The sequence below is a fragment of the Euprymna scolopes genome, chromosome 13 (genome assembly GCF_053919585.1).
Source record: "Euprymna scolopes isolate OS-2025 chromosome 13, ASM5391958v1, whole genome shotgun sequence".
NCBI lineage: Eukaryota > Metazoa > Mollusca > Cephalopoda > Sepiida > Sepiolidae > Euprymna > Euprymna scolopes.
The window spans coordinates 51735061-51751048 of record NC_136494.1 but is presented as its reverse complement, the minus strand read 5'-3'; the positions used below and the strand labels follow the sequence as shown (position 1 = coordinate 51751048).

The window sequence follows — 15988 nt, the reverse complement described above, 5'->3', positions numbered from 1 at the left end:
CTTGAGTATTTTTAATTATATTTACGTTTCCTTGAGTATTTTTATTATATTTACGTTTCCTTGAGTATTTTAATTATATTTACGTTTCATTGAGTATTTTTAATTATATTTACGTTTCCTTGAGTATTTTTAATTATATTTACGTTTCCTTGAGTATTTTTAATTATATTTATGTTTCCTTGAGTATTTTTAATCATATTTACGTTTCCTTGAGTATTTTAAATTATATTTACGTTTCCTTGAGTATTTTTAATTATATTTACGTTTCCTTGATTATTTTAATTATATTTACGTTTCCTTGAGTATTTTTTATTATATTTACGTTTCATTGAGTATTTTTAATTATATTTACGTTTCCTTGAGTATTTTTTTTATTATATTTACGTTTCCTTGAGTATTTTTAATTATATTTACGTTTCCTTGAGTATTTTTTTTATTATATTTACCTTTCTTTGAGTATTTTTAATTATATCTACGTTTCCTTGAGTATTTTTAATTATATTACGTTTCCTTGAGTATTTTTAATTATATTTACGTTTCCTTGAGTATTTTAAATTATATTTACCTTTCTTTGAGTATTTTTAATTATATCTACGTTTCCTTGAGTATTTTTAATTATATTTACGTTTCCTTGAGTATTTTTAATTATATTTACGTTTCCTTGAGTATTTTTATTATATTTACGTTTCCTTGAGTATTTTTTATTATACTTACGTTTCCTTGAGTATTTTTAATTATATTTACGTTTCCTTGAGTATTTTTAATTATATTTACGTTTCCTTGAGTATTTTTATTATATTTACGTTTCCTTGAGTATTTTTAATTATATTTACGTTTCATTGAGTATTTTTATTATATTTACGTTTCATTGAGTATTTTTATTATATTTACGTTTCCTTGAGTATTTTTAATTATATTTACGTTTCCTTGAGTATTTTTAATTATATTTACGTTTCCTTGAGTATTTTTATTATATTTACGTTTCCTTGAGTATTTTTAATTATATTTACGTTTCCTTGAGTATTTTTAATTATATTTACGTTTCCTTGAGTATTTTTATTATATTTACGTTTCCTTGAGTATTTTTAATTACATTTACGTTTCCTTGAGTATTTTTAATTATATTTACGTTTCATTGAGTATTTTTTATTATATTTACGTTTCCTTGAGTATTTTTAATTATATTTACGTTTCCTTGAGTATTTTTAATTATATTTACGTTTCCTTGAGTATTTTTATTATATTTACTTTCCTTGAGTATTTTTAATAATATTTACGTTTCCTTTAGTATTTTTAATTATATTTACGTTTCCTTGAGTATTTTTAATTATATTTACGTTTCCTTGAGTATTTTTAATTATATTTACGTTTCCTTGAGTATTTTTAATTATATTTACGTTTCCGTGAGTATTTTTAATTATATTTACGTTTCCTTGAGTATTTTTAATTATATTTACGTTTCCTTGAGTATTTTTATTATATTTACGTTTCCTTGAGTATTTTTAATTATATTTACGTTTCCTTGAGTATTTTTAATTATATTTACGTTTCCTTGAGTATTTTTAATTATATTTACGTTTCCTTGAGTATTTTTAATTATATTTATGTTTCCTTGAGTATTTTTAATCATATTTACGTTTCCTTGAGTATTTTAAATTATATTTACGTTTCCTTGAGTATTTTTAATTATATTTACGTTTCCTTGATTATTTTAATTATATTTACGTTTCCTTGAGTATTTTTTATTATATTTACGTTTCATTGAGTATTTTTAATTATATTTACGTTTCCTTGAGTATTTTTTTTATTATATTTACGTTTCCTTGAGTATTTTTAATTATATTTACGTTTCCTTGAGTATTTTTTTTATTATATTTACCTTTCTTTGAGTATTTTTAATTATATCTACGTTTCCTTGAGTATTTTTAATTATATTACGTTTCCTTGAGTATTTTTAATTATATTTACGTTTCCTTGAGTATTTTTAATTATATTTACCTTTCTTTGAGTATTTTTAATTATATCTACGTTTCCTTGAGTATTTTTAATTATATTTACGTTTCCTTGAGTATTTTTAATTATATTTACGTTTCCTTGAGTATTTTTATTATATTTACGTTTCCTTGAGTATTTTTTATTATACTTACGTTTCCTTGAGTATTTTTATTATATTAACGTTTCCTTGAGTATTTGTAATTATATTTACGTTTCCTTGAGTATTTTTAATTATATTAACGTTTCCTTTAGTATTTTTAATTATATGTACGTTTCCTTGAGTATTTTTTATTATACTTACGTTTCCTTGAGTATTTTTAATTATATTTACGTTTCCGTGAGTATTTTTAATTATATTTACGTTTCATTGAGTATTTTTAATTATATTTACGTTTCCTTCAGTATTTTTCTTCAATAGCGTTGTTACAGTTTGATAATCAATGAGGCTCAGCAAAAGCCAGCAGTTGATGTCATGTTTCAAGCAAAGCCGAGCGGTCAGTTAGTTATATCTGGTTACAATTCTGAACAAGTATCAGTCGGTTTTTAATATGTGGAAAATCCAGCTCCCAAAAAAGGGGTACAAAATAAAAATTGCTTCAGTCTAGAAGAATTTCTCCTCTACTGATCGAGGACAAAAATTGTGAAGTGTAGTTCACCCTCTGTTTCTCTACTTCTCTTTCTCTCCATCCATCCATCTCTCTCTCTCTCTCTCTCTCTCTCTCTCTCTCTCTCTTTCTCTCTCTCTCTGTTTGAGCTCCTTTCTCTTTCTCACTCCCTATATCCCTCTCACTCCCTATAACTCTCCCCTCCTCTCTCTCTTTCTCACTCTTCTTCCGTCTCTCTCCTTCTCTGTCTATAACTCTCTCTGTCTTTCTCTCTTTATCTATTTCCCTCTCTTTTTCTTTCTCTATCTCTCTATCTTCCTCTCTGTCTATCCATCTCTAATCTTTCATCCTATTTTAGTCTCCTAAATTAATTACACTGAGTAAGGCATTGTCAAAACATGAATAAATCCTGTTTTAGTTATCTAAATTACTCAAAATGAGAAGAGAAAGTTATTTGAAAATTACTGATAATTAGAACAGCACAAGGAGTAACTGGTAAAACCTTTCTAATTAAATCGATTTTGGCAGCTATTTGATATCGCCTTAGATCTTGCTGCAAGTGAAATAGCTCCAACCTTCCTACCAGGTAGAAAAACTGCTCATTCTACTTTGAAATTACTATTAAACATTCAACTTTTCAAAACTCCTATGTTCAATATCTCCAAAACATCCAGCATGGAAAAAATATTACAGAAATGCACAAAAAATCACTTGAGACTCTTGATCGATCTTTGCAAGATTTGGTTGGCAGTAATATTGCTTGCAGCAAATTTCAGACAACCGTTACCTGTAATTCCTCAATCAACACCAGCAGATGAAATAAATGCTTGTCTCTAATACTCTACATTTTGGCGCCATGTGAAGACATTAAACTTAACTCAAAATATGTGTGTTCAGTTGCAGAATGCTTGATCCACAGAGACATTTTTACATCAATTGTGGGAAATTGGGAATGAAAAAGTGCCAGCTGATCCGAGTTAAGGGTGAATTTCTTTGACTCTTAACTTCTATAATTTAGTTACATCAAAAGAAGAGCTGATAAAAAAGTTTTATCCAGATATTCAAATTAATTATAAGAATTCCAGTTGGCTAAGTGAACGAGCTATTCTTGCAGCTCAAAACAAAGACGTCCATGAACTTAACGATATTATTCAGCTTAAAATTCCACCTGAGGTAGTCACATACAAGTCCGTCGACACTGTTGTGGAAGCAGATGAAGTGGTTAATTATCCAACAGATTTTTTGAATTCACTAGATTTGCCAGGGATGTCACCGCATGTCCTGCAATTGAAAATTTGGCGTACCAATTATCATGTTGCAAAATATAAACCAACCTAACCTTTGCAATGTCACATGGCTTGCAAATAAAAAAAAACAATCTTAACAGAACCTTTCACAGGTGAAGATGTCTTCATTCCACGCATTCCTATCATTCCACCAGATACGCCATTTCAATTTAGGAAATTGCAATTTCCAATTCGATTATCGTTTGCAATCACCATCAACAAAGCTCAGGGACACTCTTTATAATTGTGTGTCAGTCAGTGTGTAGATATCTACACACTGACTGTTTCTCACATGGACAATTTATGTTGCATGCTCAAGAGTCAGCAAACCAGAAAATCTCTGTATCAGCTTAGAAAATGGAACAACAAAAAATTGTGTATCCAACATGGAAACATAAGAAGCATGCATTTTCTCATTTCGGAATGTTTTCCATTTCGCCAAATTGAGCCACAGCCGTGCATAGCAGGATACAGCTAGTTTTATAAATATAGATGTTTACTGTATGGGTGCATCACACTAGTGAAAGAGAACAATATTTACCTCCTAGCATTTGGGTAAAAGCTCCCTGAAAATATTTGAATGCATTCAATTATCATTATTGCAGAAAAGAAAACATATTTATATGCAATAAGCTATATCCATCGCCATCAAGTGTTATATATCTTGTCTATATCAGTGAATTTAATGATAAAAACACTGGTCTGTAGTCAGTGAAGAAGTTCCAGTTTTGAATCTTGCTAAATTACTGATGACTCATAGATGGTGAAATCACATGTCTGTGCATGATTATATATATATATATATATATATATATATATATATATATATATATATATATATATATATGTGTGTGTGTGTGTGTGTGTGTGTGTGTAATAATGTTTTCTAATATACTAGTTCTAATTATTATTTCCCATATTGTATTTAACTCTATGCTAGGCCTACTTAGGGGGCCAATATTACCCTGCTTCCTAGGGACATTTTACTCTTGACCATTCTTCTCTGTCTGTAATTTTCATTTTGATGTTCCATAGGGGTTCCCCATTTTTACATAAGTATTCTTAATTTCACACAGATGCATCTAATAAAGGTCAGAAAATGATGTGAAATAATGAAACTGAGAATAGTAGTTCAAATAATCCAAATGTTTTGTTTAATTTTTTCTTCTATTTGATAAGGTCCTACGCTTGGGTATGTTTGAAGTTCATTGTAATGAATTGTGCCACTCGTTGACCAAAAGAGCCAAAGGTTTGAAAGATAAACTTTTGGACAGACTTAAAACTGACCATATGAAAATGGTAAAGGAGTAAGTCAGTTTATTTTATTTTCTTTGAAATATTATAAGATTTTTGTTGAATTCAATTGTTTTTTGGCGTTTCATTTTACTTAGCTGTTTTGAATGATTCAGTTGCAACAATTGAGCAGTTTTGTAAGGATAGGAGCTAGTTTCAGTTGCAGTTATTACTGGAATGTTATCATGACCAGTTGCTTTATTAGCATCACTGATAAGCAATATCCTGTGAGTTATTTGGATGTTGATTTAATAAAAAGAAAAATAAAGAAATCTTATTGAATAATTTGATTTTTATAGTAATTGATCCATATAAAATACTTTTTAGGTGAGAATATTAAACCAGCAAAATTATGAATTTTAAATCTCAAAAATCATTTACTATTGAAATATTTTTTTTCAAAACATATATTTTGCAATAAAAACAAAGTTAAAAGTTATCTTTTAGAAATAAATATTTGTAACTGCATAAAAATTATCAAATGTTTTTAATTTTAGATTGTTGAAATACAAAGCTTTTCAAAATGAACAGTAATTTAAAATAATAATGTTTTTTTTAATTGCCTATTGGTAGATTGGTGTGTCAATACGACGAAATTACTACAAAAGCCATGTCGACGCCAACTAATACTGCCCACCTGATGGAACTGAAACAATACATAGAAAATATTGAGTCCGTCACAATTTATCAGTTGGAACAAAAACTGACCAATATGTTAAAGCAGCTCAGTTATTTGCTTGGTGCTGTAACTATATCAGTTAGTGACATGAACATTAATCAGATGGTTGTCAAGAAACATGAGAGAATGCCGGCCATATTTGAAGAACATAAGATTACAATTACTGACAAACGGATTCAGTTTGAAGAAGGTCTAAAGGTATGGTATTTATTTGGAATTTCTTTCTTTCTTTCTTCTTCTTCTTCTTCTTCTTCTTCCTCTTCTTCTTCTTCTTCTTCTTCATCAGTGGAACTGTTAAGATTGAGAGGCATGCCTTCTGTTCTGCCCTCCCTTTCAAGCTTTGCCAAGTTTGATTTTTGCATCTCATATTGCTAAAGAGTAGTTAATAGATGTGTAAAGTGGGAACATGTGTTCTTGCAGCTCGTTACTGAGCTCCATACAAAAAAGGCTATATTTTGTTCAGAGGAGATCACCTCTAATTATTACCTGTTGTAAGGAACTGACAACACTTATACCTATACAAGACGTTCTGATTTAATCAAACAGTCCTGTAAGTGAAGTAAGAAATAAAAATACATTTTATTATAAATTTGGAACTCTTATATGCTTAAACAGGACAATCTGAAATATTCCAGACAAAAATTGTGTCAAAATGGTTTGATTTTGTTGTATGTTTTTATTTGATGGAATAAAATATTCTCATGATATTTTGAAAATAATTTCTGAAATTTCTCAGCGATTGTAGCATGTGCTGACATGTTTATATTTGTTGCAAAGAAAATAGCAGAAGAAAATAATAATAAGAGTAACATTTCTGTTTCAGTTTGTGATGTTAGAGAGGGAACATAATACAAATCTTTTTATGATTTTTGTGGTTATTGCAAAAAACGAGTAGGACCCAAGGTATATCTATATAACATCCAGGACAAACTCCTTGATTGTATGCTCCAAAATATAAGTCCTAGTACTTAGAATTATTATGAAAAAGGAAAATAGTTTGAATATGATTGAATGACCATTCTCTTTACATGCCATTGAGTAGGACATTTCAGTTATTAATGAATTAATCCAATGACCCTCAAAGTTTTGCAAACCAATCGCTTCTCATTCAACATTTTGATTAGTCACCATTGCCAAATGCAACAGGGCTTTTGTGGAGTCCAATAATGGCCAAACTCCACATTAAGCACTTGATCTTGTGTTGCATTCAGTCCTCGTGGGGATGGGGCGATTTAATAAGAATGCATGATATTCTGAAATACAACAAATTAAATCAACTGCTGTTTTTCTCTGAGATGTTATGTTCAATATTATAAAGAGTTCAAGTGGAAGGTGTCCAATCTTAACCATTAAAAATGAAATTCAAAGAATGAAAACAACATGATCGAATCGATGAAAAATAAATGAAATAGCAGTAGAAAATGTCAGATAAAAATGTGATTATAAAATGTCACTTTCTTTTGAATTGTTTTCTGTTTACTTTTTAGTTACGTCGTGAACGATTTGTTGAAGAGTTGGAAAGTTATGCTAAACAAGTGGAAGAATTTCAAACTTGTGGCGATTTGGAAGAAGTAAAAAAATATGCACGAAAAGCACAAGCATTGGAATCGAAACTGAATGCAGCAGTAGATAAGGTATATTGTTTTGCTTCTTTCTTATGAAAAAGAACTGAAAGAAGCATTAAAAAGCACAATCGATCTGTTTCACATCCACTTTAAAGAATATATTGTATTTTTATCTATTAATGCATGAGTGTTTTGTATTTAATTAATTTAATTAAATTTATTTTTATTTGTTTCTTTTATTTTATTTATTATTATTTCTTTATTTAATTTTATTATCGAAATCTTACCAGTAACTGTATGAAGCAAGGTTTAATCAACAGAGGTGTTGACATGATTACGGAATTTTGGGTTCGTTACCAAAAATTAAAAAAAGAAAGAAAAGAAAAAAAGCATTTAAAGCAAATTTGTTGGAAATAGAAAACTAATAGAAATGAGCAAAGAAATACAGACCCGAATGTGTTTAAAATGATCCAAATTTATTAAAACAAAAAGTTATCAATTGCCTTTATCTCCCAAAGCTAGGGTTAAAATAAACCCATTAAGAAACTTTAAAATAAAAAAAATAATAAAAAAAAAGAAGACAATTCTTACTTGTAAGAAAGGCTAAAAGAAAAGAAGATATAAAAAACAGAAAACAGTTCGTTTAAGTCCTTGTTTTAAGTCCTGTTCTACTTTTAACAAAATGTTCAGTCTTTCAACACAATGTTTTTTTCCAAAAGGAATCACAAACAAATAAAGTCTCTTTGACCTTAAATGGGAAAAAGAGGTAAAATATTTTTCCTTTGTGAAGGCTCAGATACTTTTAAATTCAAAGGAAAGAAAAAAAAACAATAAAGCCGCTTTGGTAGGCTTTATGTGTACAAATAAAATAATTCACAGGATAAATTCTGGTACTTATGGAATAGTTTTTTTGTGAAGGAAACTTCGGTTGAATAATTTTCCTGGAGGTCACATGTACCTATAATCTGCTAGTCTTGTCGGTGAAATTAATTTCTGTCTTTTACAGAAAAGAAATCCTCAAAACTCGACTGGTTTCTTCCGATAATCCTAATTTTCCAGTCGATAAAACCTTGTTGCTTTTTAATAACTGGGACTAATTTTCCAGTCGATAGAACCTTGTTGCTTTTTAATAACTGGAAACAAAATTACGATGAAAGTTTAGTAAGTCTTTTTCTAAAGAAGAAAAAAAAACCTGTGACGAATTTAACGTCAAATCTCTTTGACGGCGCACGAAATAAAGCCAACTCCTCACAGGCAGGGGATCTTTGAACTGACGAAAATAGGCAAAAGCCCTTTCTTCCTCCCCTTCCCTCTCCAGAAGGTAGGCGAGCAGCAGGCTGCTGGAAGGAAATTAAAACGACGACGACGACGACGACGATGATGATGATGATGATGATGATGATGATGATGAGGACGGAAGTAACCTGCAAACGATCGGTCAAAGAGTACGTTCCTCTCGCTAAATGTCGAGATGTTAAATGTGTGTGCATAAAAAATAAATAAAAATTATTTCTTTATTAAAATTTCAACAATGAGAACACTGCTGAATACTGGTGTAGTATTTTTTATTTATGTATTTCATTTTATGTGCTTATTTATATAATTTATTTGTATAGTGTTTACTTATATAATTTACTAATATAAAATTATTTGTTATCAGGGTTTTGTTTTATATATTATTATTTGTTTTATTAATTCTGATTTTTAAAAAAAAAACTTTATATCCATTTATTTAGTTTTATTCATTTTTATCTTTATATATTTGATATATATACTGGCGATGTTATTATATTTAGAATTAATCATGTATAATAGTACGGTACGTTATTATTGATCTTAATCTGTATATATTTTTGTTTTGCTTTTATTTTATTTATTATGTATTTATTCTTATTATTTTATTTTGAAATTATATTTAATTTATTTATTTTGTACAGATTATTAATATGCTTACCTATCTAATCTTCATTTCATTATTTACTTTTATTTTTTTTTACTATATTGTATTGGCCTTGATATAAGCTAATAAAGATTGTGTTGATGTGCCAATCATGCATAAATTGCTATATGTGCATATATATTATTTTATTATATATTGTATCCTTGTAAATTCACTATTCTGACTATTATGTGTAAATCTGAAATTGTATAAGATTATATTTAAAGTACAAAATATATTGGGAAGATGTATAACTATATAATTAGTTTGAGAAGACGATGGAGATATTGCAGCTATATTTAAAGGGGGTGTAGTGAGAGGTAGCGTCAAGAAGGTTGTAGCTGTAGTGTAGGCTAATGGCGTATAGTATATATATATATATATATATATATATATATATATATATATATATACTAGCAGGGGTGTTAAGAAAAAAAAAAAGTGGTAGTAAGAAGGCAGGCTTGAACCCATACTGTGAAGGATGAAAAGAACATGAAAAAACGTGACGTGTTTGCTGTTACGACCAGCACCAAACTAGAATTGACGTAGGTTTAAATTAAGGCTGCACAATCAAAAAGAGGGGATGGCTTTCGAAAATATGGGCGAAAACAGCAACCCCTATCTGTAAAAAAGTGCCCAGTTAATGGTGAAGAAATTAATGTTTTTAGCCAATTTTTCGGTATTTGTCGTCTGAAGGGTCGAGCTTCAAAAAGATACTGATCTTGTGAAAATCCGTCGCCTCTGTCGAAAGTTGTAGGCAGACATGCAAACATACATACATAGATTTATATATTGGTAGCTCAAGTTTTCGACCCAAACCGATTAAAAGCTTGCCCTATCTCTGAATTTGGCAGAGAATGCAGAGGTTCAATTTTTTTAAACTTTGACCTCTATTATGATACCTTAACATTTATTGTTTTGGGCTCAAATCAAGTTATTAAGTTAGATCCATGTCCAAGGAACCTATATCTAAAATTTCAAGTGTTTAGACCCAAAATTGTCGGAGGAGTTGTTAGAGTTCTCAAAGGTCAAATCGTTGAACTTTGACCCCTTAACCGCCAAATTTCTGGTCGAAAATGGATTACAAAGATTTTCCCAAATCTCAGTACCCTGTATATAAAATTTCGAGTCTGTAGACTGAAAGTTGAAAGAGTTATTGCGCAGGGAAATGTACACAGACAGACATACACTTTCACTATTATAGATACTAGCATTTCAGTCCGGCGTTGCCCGGGTGTTTGGATGTGTATGTTGAGCAAAAAAAAAGTGGTAGCAGGAAGGCAGGCTCGAACCCGTTACCACGGAGGAGTAAAAGAACGGGAAAAAACACCTGACGTCTTTGCTGTTACGACCACCGCCAAACCTGAAGTGACTTATGTTTAAATTAAGGTTAGACAATCGAAAAGAGTGGATGACTTTCAAAAATATCGGTGAAAAAAGCGACCCCCTGTAGAAAAATGCCCAGTTGAAGGTGAAGATATTAATGTTTTAGCCAATTTTTCGATATTTGTCGTCTGAAAGGTCGAACTTCAAAACTATACTGATCTTGTGAAAATCCGTCGCCTCCGTCAAAAGTTTTAGGCAGATATGCAAACATACATACATACATACATTTATATATTGGTTACTAAAAATTTTCGACCCAAACTGATTAAAAAGCTTGACCTATCTCTGAATACCCTTTATGTAAAATTTCAAATATTTAGACCAGAAATTGTCTGAGTAATTTGGTAGAGACCGCAGAGGTCAATTTTTTAAAACTTTGACCCCTATTAGGACCCCTTAACATTTATTGTTTTGGGCTCAAATCAAGTTATTAAGTTAGATCCATGTCCAAGGAACCTATATTTAAAATTTCAAGTGTTTAGACCCAAAATTATCGGAGGCGTTTGGTAGAGTTCTCAAAGGTGAAATCGTTGAACTTTGACCCTTTAACAGCCAAATTTCTGGCTGAAAACCGATCACAAAGATTTTGCCAAGTCTCAGTACCCTGTATATCAAATTTCGAGTCTGTAGACTGAAAGTTGACAGAGTTATTGTGTAGGGAAATGTACACAGACACACACACACAGACATACACACACAGGCACGTTCACTTTTATATATATATATATATATATATATATATATATATATATATATACATGGAAGCAAAATAAAATAATAATTTTATAAAATAATTTAGCAAGGGATATGTCGGGGAATAATTACATAAGGAACATAATGAATGATGAGTTATTCAAATTTGTTGTTGATGGAAGGTTTGTGTTTTTATATAAGAAATGCTTTGGATATCCTTAGGTTACCAAGGTTTCTAACTGAAGCAAGGATGCTGATCTGGATGTTCTGATGAGGATTGTTGCATGAGGTGATGTGTTTGTAGAAGAAAGAGATACATGTGTTCAAATGTTCTTTGATGTGTAGGTGTACATACCTGGTGTCTACCTATGTAAGAGATACTACACTTAGCGCATTTCATTTCTAACAAGGGGTTATGCCTACACAACAATGTCTGTAGGCATAACCCAATGTTAGAGCAGGTTTTAGGCATGTTGGTAATGTATTTTTTTGGAAAGGTGTCGTCGTAAGGATGTACCAATGTGAATGAGGTTCTTACTATGAATGTCCTTGTGTTGTCTTGTGGTGGAGAAGAAAGGTATTTTGAGGAATTAGGTGTTAAAGACGGTGTAATGTCTATGTTTTTTTTTCACTGTTGAAAAGTATGGCGGAAGTAATATTTTTGTGTCAAGCAGCCAAAACTCGAAACCCGACCAAGAGGACATGAAAAAGCAACATATACTCAAATTCGACTGCATTTTAATTTGCTTATGTCGAATTTGAGCATATTTGAGCCCATATTTCTTTGGAGAGAAGATTTTTTTTTGCTCACTCGGAGTCATTTTGTACATACTTTGGAAGTCAATGGGAAAAACAAACGACGGGGTTTTTTTTGTGTGTACGAAATGGTATTTGGCAGTTAAAAATTTTAATTTTAACACTTCAAGCTATTCTGGCTATTATTATGGCAAAATATGACTAAGCTGCGACATGGTGAAGCTACTTACTGGCAAGGGAGACATAGTAGCAAGGCTAAAAAAGTTAAGGTTGGTCACAAAAATGGTAAATTTGCTGTTCCTACTGGGGATAGCTCTGGCACAGAAGTAAACTGCTTCAAATGCGGCTGCAATGGTCACATAGCGAGAAATTGCTGAAGATGTGGAACCCATTGCTGTCGATGCAGCATTGGGCCCAGGACTGTTCAGAAAGAGACAAGGAGACAAGGCATAAGCAGCAGTCTATTTCCTCACCAAGATATAAATGCAGCGCTCCCGGAGATTGTTGTCTACATTGATGGAATGTGGTATTCGGCATTAATTGACACAGGATGCTCACATATAATAATAGATGCAAAGCGATGTCGATCCTAGAAGACAGCAAAAGTGGACGTCCTGACTATTGGAGGCTCGTCCCATGCAAGAGAAGTCACTGTTTCATTCAACAAACGATAGTGACTATGTTAGAATCACTGCTCTGGTGGTGCGTGGTAAACCCAGTGGTTTTGATCTGTTGTTAGGGATTGATGTGATAAAAGCACTGGGCGACGACACTATTGGACCCAAGGGTGCAGTCTGGATTGGCGCCGGGAAATTTTCCACGTGTGTGGCTATCTTCGTCAATGAGCTGGACTTTACTGGTACGTTCGACCATCAGAAGTGAGCATGGATAGCAGCATGAAAATGGGCAAATAACCGACCACCTGAAGGACTGCGTAATGGAGTGCCAGAATATAAAGTGGCTGTGGAGCTTCAACCAGATTTTTATGGCCATGATGCCGCGGAATAAGGTAAAGGTGCAACCAATGATGGACTACTGCAAACTCAACAATCATATAGATATCATATATATATATATATATGTAAATCATATATATATCATATATATATATATATCTATATATATATATATGTAAATCATATATATATATATGTAAATAATATAGATATCATATATATATATGTAAATCATATAGATATCATATATATATATGTAAATAATATAGATATCATATATATATATGTAAATCATATAGATGCATGCAGATGTTTGCACTGCCAAGATGCATGAATGGTACCAAAAAGGGCGGAACATATCACTGTTTGACCTCCAGAGATCGTATCTCCAAGTATGAGTCCAGGGGACACTGTGGCCATACCAGATGGTAGAGGTTGATGGAAATAGATACTATCTGACACGTTTAGGGTTTTGCTTGAACGTGGCTCCCCTCATAATGAAGGCTATCGTTAGCAGGGTGCTACCACAGAAGGAAGCTGCAGACCACACAACCTCAACTTACATCAATGATATCTTTGTTGATGAAGACGTTGTGCCCACCTCTCAAGTCCTAGAACATTTAGATCGATTCGAACTAGAATGCAAGGACCCAGAAAGACTTGGGGATGGTACATGTGTGCTGGGATTGACAGTCTTAAGAGAGCACAATGTTCTATGCTGGAAATGAGAGAATTTCAGAAATTCCCAATATCATAATGCAATAGACTGTATTTTTCTTGTGTGGAAAGCTCGTAGGGCATTTCCCGGTATGTGCATGTGTAGCGTGAGGAGTAATAAAGAGAACAACCTATTCAATCACAAACGGCTGGAACAACAGACTTCCTATTCCGGCATATGATGTGTGATACTGTGGATGCAGTAAAGCATAACGATCCAGCTTGTGGCAACTGGTGTGTGGACAGCTGGGAACTGAATGTATGGGTCGATGCCAGTGCACCAGCAATCAGAGTGGCATTAGAAAGTAATGGAAGTGTGGTGGAGGACGCTTGTTGGCTGCGACCCGAGAATGATGTGCAGCATATTAATTTGGCTGAATTGGATGCCGTGTTAAAGGAAATTAACTTATCGCTCCAGTGCCAGACCAAGGCATTACACATTAAGATTGACTTTGCTCGTGTACACAACTGGATGTCAGAAACTCTCAGTGGGAAAGCGTGAGTTCACACCAAGGTTGCCAGTGAGATGCTCATTTGAAGATGACTGAATATCTGCAAAGAATTAATGAAGGAATATGGGCTCTCAGTAGATGTGACATTGGTTGCATCAATTCAAAACATGGCTGATCAATTGACACGCGTACCAAAATGATGGTTCAATGCCATAAAGAAGGATGCGGGATCCGAGCCACTGATAGGTGCAGTGCATGTCGCTAAGCAGATGCAGCCCAGATCATGTCCATTCACAGAAACAGTGGACATCCAGGAGTGTGACATACCGCTTATTTCGCCTGGAGACTTTGCTCTGCAGCAACAAAAACGGCAGTTAGATTGAACGTGCATGGAATGCCAATCTATAGATCTAGCATCAGTTCACTGGGAGAAAGGAAAGCTGGAAGTGAGCCGTGATTAGCAATAGTTAGGAATGGATATTACAGACCATGGTGCTTACAATTTCCTAACTATTACAGATTATGGACCATTGCAGTTTTCAGTGTGGAGGCAATTATCATGGCAGAACTTGGCAACTATAATTTGCCAACTGGAAGTGGTCTTTTTTGAATATGGTCCACCTTGCGAACTACTGACAGATAATAACACAGCTTTCCACTGTTAAGAATTCAGGACATATGCAGATGAATGGTGTGTAAACTTGAGAGTTTGCTGTGCATATGCCCTGGCTTGGAACGGCATAGCAGAGCCATGCCATCACACTGTGGCACGAATTGTGCCTAGAATGCACTGCTCCATATCAGAGGCGATCTACCGGTACAGTGTGACCCCAGAAGACAACGGGTCATCTTTGACCTTACTAGCCAATATCATATACAGATACAAGGTCCGGATGAAAGAAATCAATGTTATGCCACCAGTAATAGGTCCCAAGCATAGTCCATACTAAATTGGAGACTATGTGTGGGTGAAGACACCAGAGAGTCATTGTATCACGAGATTTGGCCAGGATAGGGTAACCAAGAAAATCAGTCTACAGTCCATCTTGGTGGATAGGAGTGAAGGACCTACACCCCGATACTGTGTACTCTCGTCAGAAAAAGATTCTGACATCACAACATCCTCAGAGAGCAGGTTGGAAAATCTGAAGATAGTCAAAAGGCAGAAGTAGAAGTTGAGTGAATAGAGGCTACATCATCTGTTGGTGATTTAAAAAAAAAATTACTTAAAAAATAATGCAGATTAAAATACAACTTTAATTCAATTTATAACATTATATAATATATTCTTAATGCTGCAATATTTTAAGTTATAAATTTATTATATTTTTTACTAGAATATCTTGTCATTTTCTATTCCAGTTTTAACAACTAATCCTTTACTTTTCTATGTTTAAGCTTAACCATATTACTTTTCATACTCACATTTTTCTATTGTAATACAATATACACTCATAGTATATATATATATATATATATATATATATATATATATATATATATATATATATATATATATATATACTATGAGTAAAAATAAAATTATATAAAAAGATGTTTTTCACTCGGTTAGCTAAGAACCTAATCTGAACACTTTTAGTAGCATGAAGTTTGGCAGAATCTGGAACCCTGCTCGCCATGTTAAGGCGGGGAACACAACCCCCAA

At 32.3% G+C, this 15988-nt stretch overlaps 1 protein-coding gene across 1 annotated transcript in view; it reads left to right on the top strand.

Annotated features, from left to right (window-relative positions):
* Positions 1 to 15988, top strand: part of LOC145292020 (dynein axonemal heavy chain 7-like) — a 475961-nt gene that overhangs the window by 203573 nt on the left and 256400 nt on the right. The window contains exons 13-15 of the mRNA XM_080138024.1: positions 5066 to 5193; positions 5753 to 6056; positions 7346 to 7492. Of these exons, the coding sequence (XP_079994150.1) occupies positions 5066 to 5193; positions 5753 to 6056; positions 7346 to 7492 (579 nt within the window). The remainder of the gene's footprint in view (positions 1 to 5065; positions 5194 to 5752; positions 6057 to 7345; positions 7493 to 15988) is intronic.